The following is a 20,742-nucleotide window of genomic DNA, read 5'->3' as shown; positions in this document are numbered from 1 at the left end:
CTCCTGTTGATAATACTGAAATAATCATTGATGTCTCCCACTGGCTGTCTGTTTATAGCCGGTGAGACTTAAATAAAAAATTTGTCCTTAATCTTGAACCTATTTGACTTTGGTTTTGGTGAGTTGTGGTTGCATTATTGAATTTGATCAGAAATGCTTTTCATTGTCCCGTGACTACCTTTCTCTCACATAATTTTTTTTCATATAGACATTTATTAATTTTGGACAAACATAGACTCCATAGAATACAGTTAGGACATCACCACCACTATGACAATCCACTGTTACTGTCGAATTAAATTAAAAACAGTGAAAAACCACTACGCAAACTTTCTTTCTTTAGGATGTTAGGCACCACCATGGAAACATCCAATCACATCCCTGCAGATCCAGGCGCTGCCCCTTTGCAGACAGAACACGCCCCCAGTCAAGTGATTGGCTGAGGAGTGTGTGATTGACGGCTGCAGCGACTATGGTCGGAGCAGGTTCCCACCTGGTCGACCTGATTTGTTGGAAGTCACTGCCACAGGGAAAGGAAGCTACACAGCGGACAACTAATGTGTGACATGCTTTGTTTGGACCAATGAACAGGCGGGAAAGAGCCGGTATCTATAACAACAGGGCCGTGAGGGCAGGACGTGCAGGGAGAGACGGAGAAGCAGACTTATTCACGCGCAACTTCACACGCGAGCAGACATGCAGTCGCACTGACACTCCTCATGGATGCTCGACATTTAATAACAATTAAAGATATTAGTGATTCGAAAATACAATCCCGCCACACGCGAGATATGTGCGTATTAGTGGGTTTTAACATTGAACAAGCTGTCCTGCTTAATATGTGTACAAGAGACTTAAATGGCACGTATAGGTGTCGGAAGAGCTAACGCTTCTCTTTGTGGTGTGTGAAACAGCTTGTCCTGTTTAAATAAGTGTGTTTGTGTGTGTGTGTACGCGTTTATTTGCTTGATCACGTAGAACGCTCAAAGCAAGAAGGTTCAGTGAGGTTGGAAGCTCTTCGCTATCTCCTCCATGATGCTCATGAACTTCTGGTCTTCCAGTTGTGAACTGTGTGTCCAGGCTAATGGAAGATGGGGTGCGGTTGTCTTCCGATCTATAATATACACACAAACAACAGACACAACAGTCTAGGTTTGTTTACATAAAAGCAGCCTTAATCTAGTCTGATCTGGCTAACGTAGAGAGATCACCCAGGAGACCTACAGGTTTGGCTGTTCTGGAATGAAAGGAGAAATGAGTTGGAAAGCGTTACCCATGAACGTGACCCCGTGACCTGCCGGGCGGCTGCTACTGGTGAGGTGTGCTGTACCACATGACCATGTCATTAGAGAGAGAGTCACTGCCCTGCTAATTCAATCTGATGTCATCCTGTTCGTGCCTGGCACTAAGCCCTGCTCTCTGCAGCTGCACTGGGCCCCTGCCATCTCTACACGTCTCTCTCTCTCTCTCTCTCTCTCTCTCTCTCTCTCTCTCTCTCTCTCTCTCTCTCTCTCTCTCTCTCTCTCTCTCTCTCTCTCTCGTTCTTCTTTTTCATCTTTGTTCAGCCACCCCCACCAAACATGCTTTTGTTCCTCTCACTCCACACACTCCTGCTCTTTCACACCCTCCCTCCTTTATCTCCCCTGTGTGTGTGTGTGTGTGTGTGTGTGTGTGTGTGTGTGTGTGTGTGTGCGTCTCCCCACCCTGGAAGAATCTGCCGCTGGGTTTGGCGATGGCGGCCTCGGACACGGCGAGCCACACCAGCGTGTCGGCCCCCTGCTCCGGGGTGCGCAGACGCTCCTTCATGGAGCTGTGGAAGTCCGGCATGGTGTTTGCAATCACTAGTGACACAGTGGCACAGGAGAACGGTCAGAAGCGTCCACGCCGGCGCCGGACGGGCGACTCTGTCAGCCGTGTCCTCCCGTTCTGCAGGAGGTTCTGGTGTGGCCTTTGACTTTTTCACATTTTAAACGCAATGCAGACAGTGTTCTGTGTATTAGTACAATAATACGGACGGTTTTTAACTCATCCTGCATTTATAGTTGCAAGCGTGTGTGTGTCGGAGAGAGAGATACATTACTTGGTGTGTCCACCCAGCCGGGATGCATGACCGAGAAGTGGATGTTGGTGTGAGCTTTAGCGAATTGTTCGGTCATGACCACCTGTTGCCTCTGCAACACATCCAATGTCAAATAACCTCAATGACCACTGGAGACCGCATCAGCCAAACGAGGAGCCTACACGATCCGAGCGGCAGGTCTGTGTGTTTGGGAGGGGGTACCGTACCTTGTTTTGGGCGTACACCATGGTGCCGTCGTACCGCCCTCTCTGTGACTGCAGGTTCCCGGTGCGGAGTTTCTGAACCAGCATCCCCCCTGATGTCACCGAGATCTGACAGGCAGACAGACAGCTTTGTGTGAGCTGATAGACAGGTGTGTCGTTTTTCTCATGCAGAGAAACACATGCGGAGAAGCATGGGTGCATTTTACGAAAGGTGTAGTTTAACCCAATGACCTAAATAGTCTCTGCTTGAAATCATGCATATGCACAATATACAAGTCAAGTTTTATGTGTACCACAAATGTCCTTTCATCGTCATCTTTTTTAACACATCAAGAAAAGAAGCAGTGAAGAGAGAGAAATGATTCTACCACACACACACACACTCACCACTCTGGGGTCAGGGCTCTTCTCCAACAGTGGAATCAGACTCTTAATGAGAATGTACACAGCTGAGACAGCCAGAGACAGTGTAGCAGAGCAGGTCAGAAAAAGTCAAGGAAAGAGTGTAGAATGAAAAGAGGGAATTAATTAAGAGTATAGGGACCCAGTGAGCAGACAACTGTGTTTTCAGTGGTGATAACTGCTTCAGATTACATGGATGACACTGAAACCAGGTTAGTGTCATCACTGGTCTGAGATCAGATGACACACAGTTTGTGCTCAAGAGGTGCCACTAGTGACTGGGTCAGGGACTGTGTCTGTTCTGACTCACCGAGTGAGTTGATGGCAAAGCTCTTCTCCAAGCCCTCCGCATTCACCTCCCTCTTAGTCATCATGCAGCCCGCGTTATTGATCTGCAGTGTCATAGTCAAACGTGTCAATCGCACCTTCGTGGGGACGTTTTAAGCTCTGTGGGCTGACGAGACCGCGTTGTGCTTCTCTCACCAGCACGTTGAGGGTTCTGTACTTTTTCTTGAAGGATTCGGCAAACTCCCACACCTTCTTGGTCTCGGACAGGTCCAGGAGGTGCACATAGATCTCCTGTGTCACAAACACAAACAGAGCAGAGGAGAGAACTGAGAGCTCAGCAGGAATCTGAGCTCTGAATTCATATAAAGTTCACAAAATTCAGCATCAGATCAAATATTGTACATATGATTTGATCCTTTGTGATTTGTAGAGGTTTCTGGGACAACCACATGACTCCAAATCACAGCCCACGTTGTTTCAAAAACAAGAAAAGTAAGAAAGCAGCCAGAATTTAAATAAATCCATCTTGCTGTCCATACAAAGTTCTCAGTTAAAGGTCAATCTCTAATACAGATGAAAAACTCAATTGGTCTGGACAGCAAAGTTTCATTAGGGAAAAGAGCAGAAAGTTTGCTCTCACTTTGTTTCCAGACTCCTTCACAATGTCAGCTCTGGCTTCCTCTGCTTTGTCCTTGTTTCTGCAGACCATATGGATCGTACCACCTGAAAGGATTAGGGGGGAGGGGGTCAAAGTGTAAATACACCCTCCCTAAACAGAACCTCCAGCTCTAGCTCAACATGTGCCTGAAGAGACTCTTCCACCCCACAGGTGTATTCAGTATGCCCACATGCTCTCTCGGTACCTTTCTTTGCCAGGATCATGGCTGCAGCTTTGCCGATGCCGCTATTGGCCCCCGTGATCATGTAGGAACGGCCCGCCAATGACACCTCGACGTCTTTTTCCACAAAGGTCTTAGACGTCGACTCAAATGCTCCCCTGTATGAAGCACACAGAACATCATTAATGTGTGCAGTGTGAACTGGCCACCATTTAAAGATCTACAGGGATTTAGAGATTCTGCCACAGACAGACATCCAAACTCATTATTCTTAAGCATCCCAAACCTGTGCTGCTACTAAATTTCGATTTGTATTTTCACATGCGTAAAGCTTATAGCTAGTGTCCCATTCTATGTCAAAACTACGGCGTCCATAAAGGTGCATGGCGTCATTGGTTCTTTAATGAGGGCCACCCGGGGTGGGGTGGGGGTGTGTCTTGGTTCCGGCCACCCTGAGCCCCATGTTCTGCTGGATCAATAAGAGTCTTTGTCTTCGCGAGCCAAGAGTCACCGGGCGGAGGGATAAAGGGCGCGAGGCGGCGGCGGCGGGCGCGAGCACCACTCGCTAAATGCCCGCACTGTTCCCAGGCTTGAGCGGAGCGTAATGAGGGTCGTGGCAGGCAGGCACGGTGGGGCAGAGAGTAAACGCAAACAAAAGGGAGATTTAGACAGAGAGAAGAGAGAAAGATGCGCGTACTGGCGGGACTGTGGGAGAGAGAAGAACTGGTTGCTTGGGTAATGATAAACAAATCCTGCAAGACAAGCAAGCTGGTAAACCAAAGAAACGTGTGAACATGTCCAACCCATATCAAGGTGTGATCTGACACCTTCGTCGTCTGTCATTACTGAACATGAATTTGGAAGTTATTGACCTATTTCACCTTCACAACTGAGGGTATAAAACATACTTTTACAGACATTTGAATTACATTGAATTACAAATTGCAGATGTTGTACTCATAATATTGACCCAGGATGAAAATGTAGCTGTGTTGAGACACCAGGACTGAGCACTTTAGATGCCATCATCTTCCACTGGTCTTCCATAAGTGTGTGGACTGAAACAGTTTGCCAGCAAGGGTCAGTCTACTGCACCCACTTAGTACAAACCCATCAAATAAACTGAAGGGCACCAGCACTCCACACACGGGTTCTCTAACCTCTGATCCTCTGAAGGGTGTAGCTTGTGCACCACTAAAGTCTTCATCACACCGCTCAGCTCAGTAGTAGTGTGTGTTTGTGTGAGAATGCTAACTGGCAGCCTTTACACCAGTTCAGCTATTTGTATGTAAAGCTTGTGTGTCAAAACAACAAACTTGCATAAAAAAAAGTTTATACTGATGGATATCTCCGGAACAAAGTGAACCAAGGGGTTATCGGGCTCTCAGGAGCTCCGTGGAAGAGGGAGCAGTCCTCCCTCACAGAAACTCCTTCACAGCTGGAAAGTTCATGACACAAAACAGAAACACTAATGTGTTTTGTCAACATCACTGTTGCATTTTCCTCCTTTCTTAGGCTGCCTCAGTCCCCTTAGTTCTCATCTAAACTCAACACTGTCGCCTTTCCTCGTGGAACAGTAAGGTAACACAAGCAGAACACCCCCAAATAGGCAACCTCCAAATTCAGAATTCATGGGTTTGATGAGGCAGTTACAAAGAACATTGTCCCGACTCCTAAAAGTTTATGTAGCCTATTTATTGCATAATGTAAAAACTTTTAGAGCGGAAAACTCTTTTTAGCACTTAAAACTATATTATTGTATTTTCAGTCTAAGCTGTAATACATGCATTATGTTACATGACTAATTTTGACTGAAAATGTTTTCACGCGAACTGAACCTTAATAAATATACATTGTCTCAGATCATGTACAAGTTAAAGGTGAGTTTTATACTTGTGCAAAGATGGTCCCATGCAAAGTTTATTGTGTCAAATGTATATGTGTTTTATAAGTAAAAGAATAAACATAAACATAAAACGTAAGTCCTAAAGTGCTAAGCAAAATTTGTCTATCGCATTCAAAGTATCTCACACTAGTTACAATGATTAAAATGTTCAGAGAGCGAATATTGGGTTATTTCCTGTACATTCTTAAGTGTACAAATGGTAAATGCACCAGTATTTGTCCTTACTTGGTGAATTCGGTGATCCCCTTGAGGAACCAGGCGGAGTTCCGATACAGAGACATGGTCGTTCCTCGCTCGGTCAGTCTTCCCGCTGTCACCGGCGGTGCCCGCTGCTCTTTTAACGGGCGCCCGGGTCACATGAGCGTGTGCACGAGGCTGCTTCGCGCGAACTACCGTCCACTGCCGTCTAGTGGTAGAATATACAGTATTCAGCTCCGTGATAGTAGACCCCACACCTGTGGGTGCAGGGAAACTTCTTAAACATATAAAAAAGTTATTTAAAATCAACTTTACATAGATTAAGTGGGTAAACAAACATGAAAAAGTTTCGTTCTCACCGCACGTGCACTGTAAAAATCCAAGCGTGTCCGACACCGTGCCCTGAGCGCGCCGTTCGGGGGCCGCGCCCTGAGCGCGCGGTTCGGGGGCCGCGCCTTGAGCGCGCCGTTCGGGGGCCGCGCCTTTAGCGCGCAGGTCGGTGGGCGCGCCTCCGGTCACCACAGGTAGACATGGAGAGAACTTACACCGGCGCTACCACATACTTTAACCGTGGATATGAGGTTATGGTTCCGTAGAGAATTTGGATTCGTACATGCTGAACTCGCAAGATGGTGAGTTTATAATTTGTCTGTGGTTTATTATGTTACTTGCCGTTGGCGGTGTTTTTGTTTTCAGGTTTCATTTTGACCGCGCTTTCCTGAGCATGCTCGCGACTCCCAAAACGAGATACGGGGCTTTTATTCTATTATGGGTTGTGTATGACTACATGTCCTCTTCTAAACGTTTAATTAACTGACAGAAACCTTCTCTAATGCTGGCTGTATGGTCTTTTGTGCCTGTATTTTTCTCCCAAATGTGGTCTACACGTTTTCTTTCAAGCGTTCATTCTATAACAAGTAAGTAAAAGACCTTTTAGTGTTCAAAAGGGCCAACACACAGCTTATTAAATAGTGTGGAGAGAGAGAGAGAGAGAGAGAGAGAGAGAGAGAGAAAGAGAGAGAGATGTCATTGGTTCTCTGTCTCTCTCTGTCTGAATAAGCGTGATAACTGATTCTCTCTTTTTGGCCTGAGTCCTCAGGCCCTAATGTATAAATGCTGGCCTGAGGGGTAACTTATTGAAGAAATCAAGGCAATGAATGAAGCATATTAACCAGCATGTTGCTATCAGTGGTATTGGGCAGAGGTTCATTAGTTGCAATATGTAGCCATATTCACCTGGGAGCATTGTTGGGATGAGGTTGGGCTGAGATTCAGGTTGCAGTTTGGAAAGTCTATTCTTTCCCTGACCCACTGAAAAGGTGTTGCATGCTCTCTCACTCTCATTCTCTCTCTCTCTCTCTCTCTCTCTCTCTTTCTCTCTCTCTCTCTCTCTCTCTCTCTCTCTCTCACACACACACACACACACACACACACACACCTTTCGTTCCTTATCTGTTTCCATTTTAGAAAATCTGTGATCAACCACACGATTGTCTTAGTATGGGTTGACCTTTGAAGTGGTGTGTTCTGTGCGGTGTGTTTATCTCCTGCGTCTGCTCCCTCTCTCGCTACTGCAGATACGTTTCCTGCTCCTCTTCAGTCGCCAGGGACGCATGCGTCTGCAGAAGTGGTTTACCGCCCTCAGCGAGCACGAGAAGAAGAAGGTTGTCAGGGAGATGACCCTCACTGTGCTCGACCGACCCCCTAAGGCCTGTAACATCTTACAGTGGAAGGACCTAAAGGTCATCTATAGAAGGTCAGGGAGAACCACATAGCCAAAACCCAACAGGGCTTATTTGAAAATCTAGAGAGGATTTATCAATCTGTGATACATTTATTTTAAATCTCTTTATTCCTTTATTAGACTGAGTTAATGATCAACATTAGCCTTCGTTTTATTGCATGAGGACGCACACACACACACACACACACACACAATCATTGACTCTAATGATCAAACCTACACTTTCATAAGATTAAGTCTACAAATGTGCTGAGTCACAGCCACTAGCCATCAATGGGTTGTGTTAGCCAGCCACTGTCACTGGTCAGTTTTCCCATGGCAGCACTATTGGCTCTTATGGATGGTGGGCCACTCTTAAGGCAACAGTGATGCTGACACATGTAACATTAACACTCCAGTGTCTGGTGCCCTCAGCTCAGCCCTACACCAGTGTCATTAAAAGAACATAAACATAGTACAGTGGCCACACACACACACACACACATACTTCAGAGGGCCATAGGTCACACTTGCTCTCTTTTAGTTGTCTACAATCCCAGGTACAGATGATATCATGTCACCACTCATTCACTTTACTGAAGTACACTTTAGATTTGCGAAGTACACAAATAAATAACTAGTTTATAGCCAACCTGCTTGCCTGCAGTGTGTTTCACAGTCAGTTGTGAGTAAACATGTCACAGTGGTGCAGAGAAAAAGACGAGACACCAGCACTTAGTTAACCTGTGACTACTAACCCAGCTTTAGCAGCTGCAGGGCTATAGCTTAGCGAACAGGCACCTCGATGTTTGTTGATCTTTGACCTCCAACCTTTCAGGTATGCCGGTTTGTATTTCTGCTGTGGTTTGGAGCAGCAGGACAATGAGCTGCTCACCCTGGAACTAATCCAAAGATATGTTGAGATGTTGGATCAATACTTTGGCAACGTAAGAGCTCGAAACATCACCAGTTCCTCCGAATTTGCTACAAGGTCATCAAGGCTGCCGTTATGTGCGATTGTGCCAGGTCATAGATTGAGAGACTGCTTAAAAGTGATGCAAAACAATGTACAAGAGGACACAGCCATAAGAACTGAGAATGAACGTTGTGTCATTCTGTCATGTTCATATAGGAGAGAACATTCATAATTGTGAATTAGCATGTTTGATGCTCCAGTGCATTGTGCTCTGTCATATTCATTAAAAACGCTGTCTAGGGTTATGAGTTTGTGTAATTTATGAAAATGATTTGGCCTCATGAATGTGTCTGGTGAATGTCAGATGAATTGTACATGACTTACACAACAGGTGCAGATTCGTGGAAAACCTCATTTTGGCGCAGACGAATGTGGTGAATGTATCACGTTCTCAGCTTTTCATCTGAACAAGATCAGTGATGCTTCATGAGCTACGGTGGCTGCCATTTTGTGTGTGTTTGTGTTTGTTTCAGGTTTGTGAGTTGGACATCATTTTTAACTTTGACAAGGCGTACTTCATCCTGGATGAGTTAATTATTGGTGGAGAGATCCAAGAGACATCCAAAGTGTGTGTGGTCAAAGCTATGGAAGAGGCAGATACAGTACAGGAGGTAGGGGACACACACACACACACACACACACACACACACACACACACACACACAGAACCTAGTCAAGCTCTATGTGGTGAGACATGGGGTTGAAGGCCAGTGGCTGCTACACATCTCAGATGACTGAAACATCATTATTAAATTCTCTGCAGGGGAGAGAGTGTAGATCTGTGCGTGCGTGCATGTGTGTGTGTGTGTGTGTGTGTGTGTGTGTGTGTGTGTGTGTGTGTGTGTGTGTGTGTGTGTGTCTGTTGGAGGAATTGGTGCCTATAAAAAGTGTGTCTATAATAAGACCTGTAATCAGATTGTTAAGGCAAAATGAATGAAAGAAACAGCTGATCTGAATTATTAAAATCTGATCATAATGGAAATGAGACTGTCTGAGACTGTCCTGTGAGACTGTCTAAGACTGTCCTGTGAGACTGTCTGAGACTGTCCTGTGAGACTGTCTGAGACTGTCCTGTGAGAGTGTCTGAGACTGTCCTGTGAGAGTGTCACACTTTTATGTCTCTCAAGCAGCTAATTGGACCAACTCCAGTATAATAAACCAGACAACATGTATTAAATGTAGTAGTATATTTATATATAATATAGTAAACCAGACAACATGTATTAAATGTAGTAGTATATTTATATATAATATAGTAAACCAGACAACATGTATTAAATGTAGTAGTATATTTATATATAATATAGTAAACCAGACAACATGTATTAAATGTAGTAGTATATTTATATATAATATAGTAAACCAGACAACATGTATTAAATGTAGTAGTATATTTATATATAATATAGTAAACCAGACAACATGTATTAAATGTAGTAGTATATTTATATATAATATAGTAAACCAGACAACATGTATTAAATGTAGTAGTATATTTATATATAATATAGTAAACCAGACAACATGTATTAAATGTAGTAGTATATTTATATATAATATAGTAAACCAGACAACATGTATTAAATGTAGTAGTATATTTATATATAATATAGTAAACCAGACAACATGTATTAAATGTAGTAGTATATTTATATATAATATAGTAAACCAGACAACATGTATTAAATGTAGTAGTATATTTATATATAATATAGTAAACCAGACAACATGTATTAAATGTAGTAGTATATTTATATATAATATAGTAAACCAGACAACATGTATTAAATGTAGTAGTATATTTATATATAATATAGTAAACCAGACAACATGTATTAAATGTAGTAGTATATTTATATATAATAAATTAAAGCAGAACATGACAGCTGAGTGAATCAATGTGCTCCTTTTTATTTCAATGTATAAGTGACATGCATGTTCATGATTTTCCACACATAATCATAAGTGTTGCTGCTCAGTCATTCATCACTGCAATGCATCAACACCTCTTTCATTAATTCACACATTGAATTATTGTGTGAATGAATTACTCATTGCCATGAAAAAGAAAACAGTGTCCTGCAGTCTGTTATGCTGTGTGTTCATTCTTTGTTTACAGACAATGGAAGAGTTTGTAAACAAACCCACTTACTGATGACACAGAACTGCCCAAGCTGTTCGGATATGAAAATCCACACAGGATGCGGAGCTAAGACTCCCAGTACTGGTTCTCAAGAAATCATATTAAACGGTGCCTGGAATTATGTATGACTGTATCAGCTCTTGGTCACTAAAAATAATACTGCTGATCTAAAATTATCTGCTGTTTATATATATAATCTTGTTCATTGAACTATGAGCATTCTAGATTAGAGGTGCTTTATGAAATATGACACGTTATTCTAACTGCCCGATGTCAGATTTAGGCAGGCATCCTTAATCTGATACCTTTGCCGGGAAAATTAAAGCTCTTCCCATTTCTGCCTCTTTATTTCTTTTCCACTATTGTCACGTAGGGCAACGCCCCCTCTCGTAGCTGTCACTCTGGGTTCCCTCATGTCCGTGTTTCCTGCCTGTTTGTCCCGCCCTGCTCGTTTGTCTTCGTGTTTCCTTGTTTGTTGCCACGCCCCAGTGTCATTGCCATCACCTGTCCCTAGTTAGTTTCTATGTATAAAGTCCCGTCATTCCCCAGTCGTGTTATCCGTGATTTTGTCTACTTTGTCCATGCTGTTTCTCCGTGCTTTGTTTATTTTGTCTATCCAGTTGTTCATGTTGTGAGTATTGTTTCCGCTGCCTGCATTCCTGCCTGTTCCGTGTTTCCCCCGTCGTGTTTAAGTACCGATTATGTCTGTTCGTAATTCATGTCTGGACTGCCTGCCTGTTATGACCCCTGCCTGTTTGTACGACTCTGCTTTTGGTATTCCCCGTATTAAATCTCGCTCCTCTCAGCGATTGTGTCCGTCTCCTCGCTCCGTTGCTTATGCAACGTTACAACTATTTTGAAATGGCTGATTTACCTCAGTACAGGTCCACAGATAGTGTGCAGTGTTATTGATCAAACCTAGGCCTGGTCAGGAGATTAAAATCATGATTCAGGTCTTATGACTCCTTCTAGGCCCATTTTCAAACAATGATCAGAAGGTTTATAACAGTGTCGGTGTCATTTACTGGTTGTTTTATTGTTTACCTGTACTGATGTGCGACTATAGAAATATTGTAATGTCACTTTCAGTTTTTTAATTTCACTCCACAGCACACAATAGAATGTTTTATTATAATTTATAACAGTTTGTGTATGATTGATATGAAAAGTTATGATTTACATTAGCACTAGCACCAGTTATCATGATTGTCACAATTATCACTTATTTCTTGTCAAATCCAGTGGCATCTCTCTGATACTAACTGGTGTGAATCTCTGATAAGATGGTTCTGGTCCGATTGCACGAGTTCCATGTTGTCTATATCAGGGCGTCTGTAGCTACAAAGGCCTTTTTACTTGCATGCTTGAACAGTGAACATACGTTCTGCAATCTGCTGCTTCATCTGCAGACATGTGGCTGGTGCCAGCATCACTGGGTTTGTGCTACAGTGAGGAACATTTACACAATTAAAGAACCATGACATGAGCAAATTCTTTATTTACCTCTATCTCGATCACAAATGACTGAATGCACCAAACATGGCTGATGGAGAACTACAGGTGTGTGTGTTTGTGTGAGAATGCTGACAGAGGCTCAAACTATTTACACTGTTGCAACCACTACAATATTTCCACAATAACAATGATCTGACTTTGAAGCACACAGCTTGTGTTGCTGTCCTTCTCAGAATGTCTCTGCTAAAAGGAAGAAAAGACCAAAATCTACAATGTTACGTTGACTAAAATGGATTGTTTTCAAAATACTTTATTGTACCATAAGTCAGCTTTAAACAATAAGGGATGTGTACAAGACAGACATCTACATTCCTGCAACCGTTTTCCCATTAAGGTCTCTTTCGTCCGTGTCACCGCTGTCCAGGTTCAGGTATTGCAGGATTCCCAGCAGCGTGTCTTCATCGGAGTCTTCGTCGGCCTTCTCCTGCTCCGCCTGTTTCTTTCCCAGCATGCTCATTTCTGGGTCATCCAGGAAGTCCCTGACGGCCAGCTCGAGTTCCGGCGACGTGCGTCTTTGCCTCTGTGCCAGCAGCTCAGCCACCAGGTACCTGGCGAGCCCGTTCTCGTCCACGGCGTCGTCGTAGTCGGGCCCGAGCCGCTCCCTGCCGCGCTGGGACACCGCGTACTCCGGAAGATCCCTCTCCATTGGGGAATAGCTCAGGGAGGGCTTGTACTGGTTGGACCTCAGGATAGATTTGTTGCCAGGTTGAGCCATATTCACCAGTCCCAGGATCCTCAGGATGTCTCCAGTGACGGCGCTCGTGTCTTGTGTCTGCGGCAGCCGTCCGTAGGGCATGCCGGCTGGCTCTTTGTGTGGTCCTGGTGGGTTTGGGTCATGGAGCGAGGGTGTCCGTGTCTGCCCCTGCGTGCGCTGCCAGAGTCTGTCAGGATTCTTGCTCTCTTCACCCTCCAGGAGGTCTACGATGTCTTCTGGAGGGATCTTGAGTTTTTGGGATATCTTAATTAGCTGATTCAGAGGCTTTGGATCTCCTCCGTACCACAGCTGGGCAGCCCTTCTCTCTGTATCTCTCTGTTCATCTTCCTCCTCTCCTCTTTCCTGCTCCTCATTACTCTCCTCCTCCTCCTCTTCTTCATCTTCTTTCTCCTTCTCTTCATCCCTCCTCTGCTTCCCCTGCTCTGTCTTCTCCAGAACCTTAAACAAATAGTAGTCCACCAGCCTGGTGACATCATCTGGCTCCTCCTCCTTTTCCATCTGAAGCAGATCCGACTGCTTTGATCTTTTGACCTCATCGTCCCTGTCATCTCCTTCTCCATCAAAGGCTTCTTCATCCTCCTCATCCACACCATCGCCTAAGCCACCAGTGAACTGGCGTCTCCGTGTTCCCTCCTCCTCCAGTTCTGTTTGCTCCTCCAGAGGTGATAAGTCCTCTTCTCCCTTTCCGTCTTCAAACGCTAACTTTTTCTCCCTGTACCAGCCATAATCTTCATTAGCGTCATCGCCTTCATCATCCTCGGCGTTATGACGTTTGTTGTAAGCCTTAGAGTTTGCGATCTGACTGAGCTCTTCGAACACTGATTGGAGGGTGGCCAGTTTCTGGGGCGTGTACTGCTCCTCTGCATTTTCATTGGTCCGTTTAAGTGGCTGGTCCTGCCCTTCCTTGTCCTCGAACACCGGTGGCAACTTCCTGTCGTATCTATTCACACCCATTGCCTTCGCCAGCCTCTCCTGCTCTTCTGCGGGCCCAGGAGGAGGCGGGAGGCTGAAAAGTGGGTGCCGGGCTTTAACGGATTGCCCGCGAGCCGCGTGGGCTGCTTCCTGAGGGGCTGCCGCCTCGTTGGCCTGTCGCAGCGCACTGAGGACCGCTTCCATCCACGACCGTCCCCCGTCCTCCTGACCGTCCCACCGTCCGGCCGCCTCGCGCCCCCCCCCTCTCGGACGGTACGCTCCGGCGGGGGCCCTGGCAGGCGTGGCCTGCTGCAGCACGGTGCGGATGCGCTCCACGTCGCCTCCGTCCTCCCGGGCCTGCTGGCTGAGTCTCTGGATGTGGCGTAGGGCCTGCAGCATGGCCGTGCTGGGCGGGGGCGGAGCCCGGTACACGGGCCCGAAGGTATCAGGGTCGCCGCCCTGCTGGCGAGGCTCCCACAGGGTGGCTCCCTGAACCCCGGCGTGTAGGAGGAGGAGCACGGGGAGGAGGGAGAGGGAGGAGACGAGGGACATGCCTGTAGTGCAGAGCCGGGCTAATGATGGCATTGTTTCACCTAAGAAATGGAGAGGAGAGGAGGAGACAGACCACTATTAAATCACGAAAAATCAGTAGCCATTTTTATTAAGTCAATACATTTTTTGACCATGCATAGATGTACACACGTGACGGCAAGAATAAGACGGAATGCACGTGTGACTTTATTTCAGTTATTTCATTGAGCGCATTTAAGTTTGCAGTCACTACAACTCTCACCTGAACGGACCTGAATCAGCCGATCGCGATTTAGATGATTTTTCCCTTTTCACGCGGTCCCGTTCGTTTTCTTATGACAATGTCTCTTATCTCTGTTTAATGTGAAACATTTTAGTGTTCCGACCCGCAACGCTTTCGATCTGTCTGTCTCTACCGCTCACTTAACCTCTTTCCCGTCTCATGCACTGCACCAAAGTGTATATAGGCTATACACGCATCTAAACGGGCATCTGTTGAAAGCCCCTTTTCTTGCGAGTGTTTGCAGAGCGGTTCGCGCGCACGCGCTCGCGCCGCAAGGCTCATTACTTTCCAAATTGCTGCTTCGACTCAGTGACTCATCACTGGTTACCACGGATACGGCGCGGCTCCGTGATGAAGAGCAGCTACACCCAGACGCCACCCGTTCACAATTTAACCGGAGGAGGAAGATTCGAGAGGTCAGGAAAAAGTGCGTTACCAGTCTTCACAACTTAAAACATAGAACTTTATTGTCTCTAAATATAATGGGGTTTTCAGTTTAGGTAATACACGGAAAAAATAAAAGAAATCATAAGCAAAAACACTGAAGAAGTCTAAGATTTTTTTTTGTAATGTGCATTTTTTTAAAGCGCCTTATCGTTTGCTTCTTTAAAGATAAAATCGCCGATTGCGTATACGCACTGAAAAGTTTATATCTACGCAGTTCTGTTTGCGTGGCTTTGTCGGCGTGTTAGCGAAACAATCACGAAAACAACGCTTACCTCTTTTAATTCGCTCGAGCGGTGTGTGTTGAGCGCGCTTCACATCGCTCCCTTTGTTTCGTGATCTGCCTCCGTGTCTCAGCAGCGTTCGTCCAGTGTGTCTCTCCCTTCAGCACCGCGGACAGCTCCGCCCGTTATAAGAGGAGCCACCTGACTCGTGCGTCACCGGAGCAACATACGCAAGACCAGACTCAAAGGGAACGGAGGCGCGCGCGCACACACACACACACACACACACACATGTTTCAGCTTATTTGTTCGCCCTACAAATTGAAAGGGATGCTGACATGTGTTTTATCTAAATTAATCCAGAAAAGGGCATTGGAGGTCTATAATGATTATGTGGTCCCCAAACAAAACAAAAAAAAAAGAAAAAGAAATATAAACACTCATTAAACGGGTGATCCTCGGTAATTATGCACGCCCATTGAAACATGTTGCCTAACAACAGGTTCTAGTGGCTCTCGCGCGCTGAAGCGCTCATTACAGATTCATCTAATGGGGCTGAGGGAACAACCATGCTCAGTAATTGGACTGACAGAATGATAGCGCACTGCTTTATGGTCGGGGGAGCTTTACGTGGGCGGCTCTCTTTTTACCACATCTTTTTTGCATACCTTTTAACCTGAGACACACATAGATACTGTCCATCCTTTTTAAAAGTCCTCTGTAGAAAAAGTAATGATTCAGTCCCACCAAAGCAGCTTTAGAGCAAAAATAAACTAAAACGTTGCGTCACTCGCTCTCATTTTCCTGACCCACCCCCCACAAACACCACCACCCCCACCACAACAACAACAACACACAACGCTGGCACATATTACCAACTTGTTGTGGGACTGCTGAGAAAATCTGAAAATTGCCTGGCAAGTGATGACTCATACATCCGATCTGCAAAGAGGAGAGAAAGAGGGAGGTGTGTGTGTGTGTGTGTGTGTGTGTGAGAGAGAGAGAGAAAGAGGGAGGTTTTTCGTGAGTGTATGTATGCGTGTGCATGTGTGTATGTATGTATATGTGTGTGCTGTGTATGTGTGTGTGAGAGAGAGAGAGAGAGAGAGAGAGAGAGAAAGAGAAATTACATCAGTGAATGTTTTAGAGAGAGATTTACAGAGACAGAACAATTGTTGATTTTGTGTGTGAATGACTATACTTTGATGTGTGAATGAAATATAATAAACCTAGAAATCTTGGCTTGCTCACTGGGGGCTAGGACTCGGCACTTGTAAAGCTGCTTTGTGACAACAACTGTTGTAAAAAGCGCTATATAAATAAAATTTGACTGATTGATTGATTGATTGATTGATCTTTAATATCTGGATTTGTATGACGTGTATGATATGTCTAATTACTTTTTATAACCGGTTCTGTCAGTATGGTAATTTGACATGATGGAATAGGGGCATGTGATTCTGTGTCTCCTCATACCAGACTTAAGGCTTACATGTATATCTATGTGTATTTGGGGCATCAGATATTTGTATCAGAGGCTCTGATATATTAAAATGACCCTGTATTCTTTCCATTTTAAGGTGGGTTTTCCAAGCATCAGACAACACCCCCCCCCCCCACACACACACACACACACACACACACATACACATACCACTCCATCCCCTACGCATGGTTATCAGGTGCCAGGTACAAATTTATGTGCTGTATGCCTTCATAGCTTTGTTACATAAATACTTAATAAAATATTTATGAATATATCAAACAGCACCATTGGTAGAGGAAGATTATTTTTGCTATATTACAACAATGTGAAAGTATGAACACAGGAATGTTGATATAGATGTGCATTAATGCCTTATAATGCACTAATGTAAAATGCAATACATGTCTTATGTGAACACTGTTTAGCATTGTTTTTCCATTCCTCTTCAGTGTGATCTAAGGTATGAGAGAGGGAGGGAGAGGGAGAGAGAGAGAGAGAGAGAGAGAGAGAGAGAGGGAGGGAGAGAGTGAGTGTGTGTGTGTGTGTGTGTGTGTGTGTGTGTGTGTGTGTGTGTGTGTGTGAGAGAGAGAGTGTGTGTGTGAGAGAGAGAGAGGGAGGGAGAGAGAGAGAGAAAGAGGGAGAGAGAGAGTGAAAGGGTGGTCTTGTGGTAAATTGGATTCTGTCTAGGTCAAAGCTTTTGACGTCACTGTGTCTGCTGATCGATCTTATCTCTCCCTCGTTCTCCCTCCCTCTTTGTTGCTTTAAATTGTGGATAACGCACATTCTCTTTGTCTCTTACACCTACTGCTAGAGTGTGCATTTCTATTAGGTGTGTGTGTGTGTGTGTGTGTGTGTGTGTGTGTGTGTGTGTGTGTGTGTGTGTGTGTGTGTGTGTGTGTGTGAGACACTGCAATTCCTACACTTATTATTATTCAAGGGTTTAGACAGTGCAGTTCATAAGCAAATGGTTAATGACAGTGTTTATTATCTTTACACTGTAATTGTGCATATAGAATTTTAATTACACAATAACTTAAGACTTTAAAGTGTACAATATTGGCTATAAATTCAGAGAACTGGGTGAGCTATACAGGAATTATATATGCATCCAATATACATCATTGGAGCCACGTACATAATATATACATCATGCCGGAATCTAATATATGTGATATGTGAACACAAATATTATTATTAAATAATTTGTTTTGGGGAATTAAAACATGTTAAGTAGCTGGGTGTTCCTCATAACTGGGCCACAGCGGGTGGTTGTGTTCCTGCTGGTACTGACATGACAGGATCACAACAGGGGGAGCAGCGTGAAACGCAGCAGGAACGCCTGATTCAGCTAAAGGCCAGTGTACTCCGTGCTACGCTACTATTTCATGTCCCATCTACTATTGACTAGGCCCGAGATATTTGCATAGCCTGATAGACCTCCTTCTTTGCAGCAGGATCTACCTTATAGCTAGATAGCTAGCTCTACTGTTAGCTTAGTTAAGCTAGTAGTTATCTCAGTAGTTAGCAGTGTATTTTTGATGACTTACTGGTTGTCTTTAGCCAATTTTCCATCATGTATTCCCTTTTGTTGTAATGGAAATACAAACACAAGTAAATTTTGCTGCCTCGTCAAATACAAAAACATAATTTTCCCATTTCTGGGAACCAAAAACAACTGGATGAATCTTCTGGATTATTGGCCTCCTGAAAAGTGTACCTCCAGTAAATTGTTCCACATTTGGTTGAAACAGTTCTTCTGAACACTTCTGAAATCATCTCACAGCTGCTGTTGCAGTCACATCATCGTGAAAGACCATGAGCCATGACACAAAGAGATCAAAGTCATCTGCTCTGCTATTGATCACAAACTGGACCACCTTAGTGTCATTTGGGGTTAGTTGCAGATATTAGAGGTAGATTGGCTAAAGTCGTATACTTCATGTGGTTGTGTGTCATTGTTTGATGTTATATGAAAGGATGAGAAGAAATATTGCTGTTTTCCCAGTTCATCCTCATCCACACTGACAAAATGGCTGCTATTAACCTCATTAAGAAAGGACACTTCAGCTACATTATGCTCATGTTATTTCTGCATAGTGCTGGCAAAAGCCAGATGATTTATGCTCCTAATCACTCCCTCCATTCAGGACATCTGACATACAGTATTTCCATACTTTCCATTCAGGAGACTTATTATTAAAAAATCTCTGCCAGTCCCGACGTCGTCTTTCTCTTAGGCTTTTTGTTTTCTTATTATAAGTTCTACTTTTCCTCAAATACTTTTGCTCCATCCGACCACCCACCCGTCAGAGTCAAATTCAAAGTTAAATGTATTTATGCATTTTAACAACAAAGGAACTTTACAAATGCATGGGGCCCGATCTCTGGCCAGCAAGCCTGTGACGACAGTGGCAACAAACTGCCTACAAACCAGCCTACAAACTGCCCTTGCTATGTTACACTATATATAGACAATATAGCCAGTTCAGTTCAGACTCTGAACTGCTCCAGTAGGTCTAGGGTGGGTGAGCTGTTTCTGCATCCACTGGAGTAGATGGAGTGGGTGGAGGAATATTGCATCATCAGTTTGGCTTAATGTAACAGCACCTAAAAATTTTCTGGCATTGGCTGAGGTTCTTTGTTACCAATGAGCAGGTCTAATCCAGCGCTGGTATCTTCTCAGCAGTGCAAAGAAAACAGAAAAATAGTCTCATCTGTAGAGATTAACAAAAGAGGACCAGTCCATGAAAAGTGCACGTGAGCCAGTGATCATCATGATGTGGTGTCTTAACAGCAGTACTAAGCAGTAGGAGTCACTTCCTTCGTCGGCTCTCCGAGACACGTCATTCCACTCACGTCAATGTCAAATACCCAAGTGAATACCCAAGCAACTGGACCATAGCACCAGCTGCTCAGATTACCAGAAAGCTCTTTTAACTTCAGGACCTCAGTCTACGCATCGTTAAATAGTGTACGCTAACGAAAGCTTGTGGGTTTCTAGGCTGCAAGTAAATTGTTGTCTAAGGCAGCACTATGTAGCAGTAAGATCTTGAAGTGCAAGAACACCATTAAACTGAGTATAGGCCAAAAAAGTAAATAGCATTTTATGAAATCCAGCATTAGGCATTTTCTAAGAGGTTTATAGTGTCACTTCACAGATTAGTCTCATTAACGACAATTAGGAAATCGTGATGTAACATGATGTCTGGTTACAGGTAAACATGTTACAGGTTACAGGTAGAAGGGGCCTAAGCAGATTGTGATTGGTGGGAGAGATTGTACATAACAAAGACCAATTACTGATTTTCTTTACATCCTAATTGTTGCATTCACATCAGCAATATTTGGTGAAGATTAGTAAGTCTGGGCAGGTGAGTGAAACTGGTACATTAAGATGCATTGGGTTGATGCAATTCACCAACATTAGGGATGTTCAGTGTGAGACATTACTGTCCCTGGCTATGGAAGTAGGAATATGCAGCTATACGCAGTAATGTGTTATTTATATTCTTGATATGTCATGCACAGATTCTGAAATAATACATCATTTATACCTTTATGATCTTTTCGGCTTATGCTAGGCTATAAAAAAGCTTTCCCCTTTCAAACTGTATGTACAAACTGTATGTCATCACGCAAGTTTACTGTTGTATCCTTTTAAATTGGACTTTTATTGATTGTAAACAAAGCCCTGAAGATCTCACACCCTATGGATGCTGAGTGGTCCCTCTTGGTCCGCCCTGCCGCGCTCATCACCATAGGAACTGGGTCGGTGTGGACGGGCGGGTGGGCAAACGTGAGAATGGTGCTGAGGGCGACCACGTGTCACCAGCGTTCACACGGGAGGACGGAGATGGAGGGAGGACAGAGATGG

General features: G+C 44.3%; 3 protein-coding genes across 3 annotated transcripts; 1 reads left to right on the top strand and 2 right to left on the bottom strand.

Annotated features, from left to right (window-relative positions):
- Positions 1-719: 719 nt before the first annotated feature.
- Positions 720-6,101, bottom strand: dhrs12la (dehydrogenase/reductase 12-like a). The gene is made up of 10 exons (XM_076977413.1): positions 5,944-6,101; positions 3,837-3,970; positions 3,614-3,696; positions 3,169-3,264; positions 2,996-3,077; positions 2,671-2,732; positions 2,287-2,391; positions 2,081-2,171; positions 1,704-1,841; positions 720-1,114 (listed from the first exon to the last, which is right to left on the bottom strand). The coding sequence occupies exons 1-10, from the start codon at positions 5,997-5,999 to the stop codon at positions 999-1,001; spliced, it is 963 nt and encodes a 320-aa protein (XP_076833528.1). The 5' UTR covers positions 6,000-6,101; the 3' UTR covers positions 720-998.
- A 306-nt stretch (positions 6,102-6,407) lies between these two features.
- ap1s3a (adaptor related protein complex 1 subunit sigma 3a) lies at positions 6,408-11,847 on the top strand. Its single transcript, XM_076976995.1, has 5 exons — positions 6,408-6,548; positions 7,494-7,672; positions 8,478-8,586; positions 9,089-9,226; positions 10,735-11,847. The coding sequence occupies exons 1-5, from the start codon at positions 6,546-6,548 to the stop codon at positions 10,768-10,770; spliced, it is 465 nt and encodes a 154-aa protein (XP_076833110.1). The 5' UTR covers positions 6,408-6,545; the 3' UTR covers positions 10,771-11,847.
- Positions 11,848-12,239: 392 nt separating this feature from the next.
- scg2a (secretogranin II a) lies at positions 12,240-15,584 on the bottom strand. Its single transcript, XM_076976994.1, has 2 exons — positions 15,434-15,584; positions 12,240-14,493 (listed from the first exon to the last, which is right to left on the bottom strand). The coding sequence occupies exon 2, from the start codon at positions 14,483-14,485 to the stop codon at positions 12,578-12,580; it is 1,908 nt and encodes a 635-aa protein (XP_076833109.1). The 5' UTR covers positions 14,486-14,493; positions 15,434-15,584; the 3' UTR covers positions 12,240-12,577.
- Between the last annotated feature and the right edge of the window lie 5,158 nt (positions 15,585-20,742).

Source organism: Brachyhypopomus gauderio, chromosome 16, assembly GCF_052324685.1.
Source record: "Brachyhypopomus gauderio isolate BG-103 chromosome 16, BGAUD_0.2, whole genome shotgun sequence".
Taxonomy (NCBI): Eukaryota; Metazoa; Chordata; class Actinopteri; order Gymnotiformes; family Hypopomidae; genus Brachyhypopomus; species Brachyhypopomus gauderio.
The sequence above is the reverse complement of the archived record's forward strand: the minus strand, read 5'-3'. Positions and strand labels throughout refer to the sequence as shown.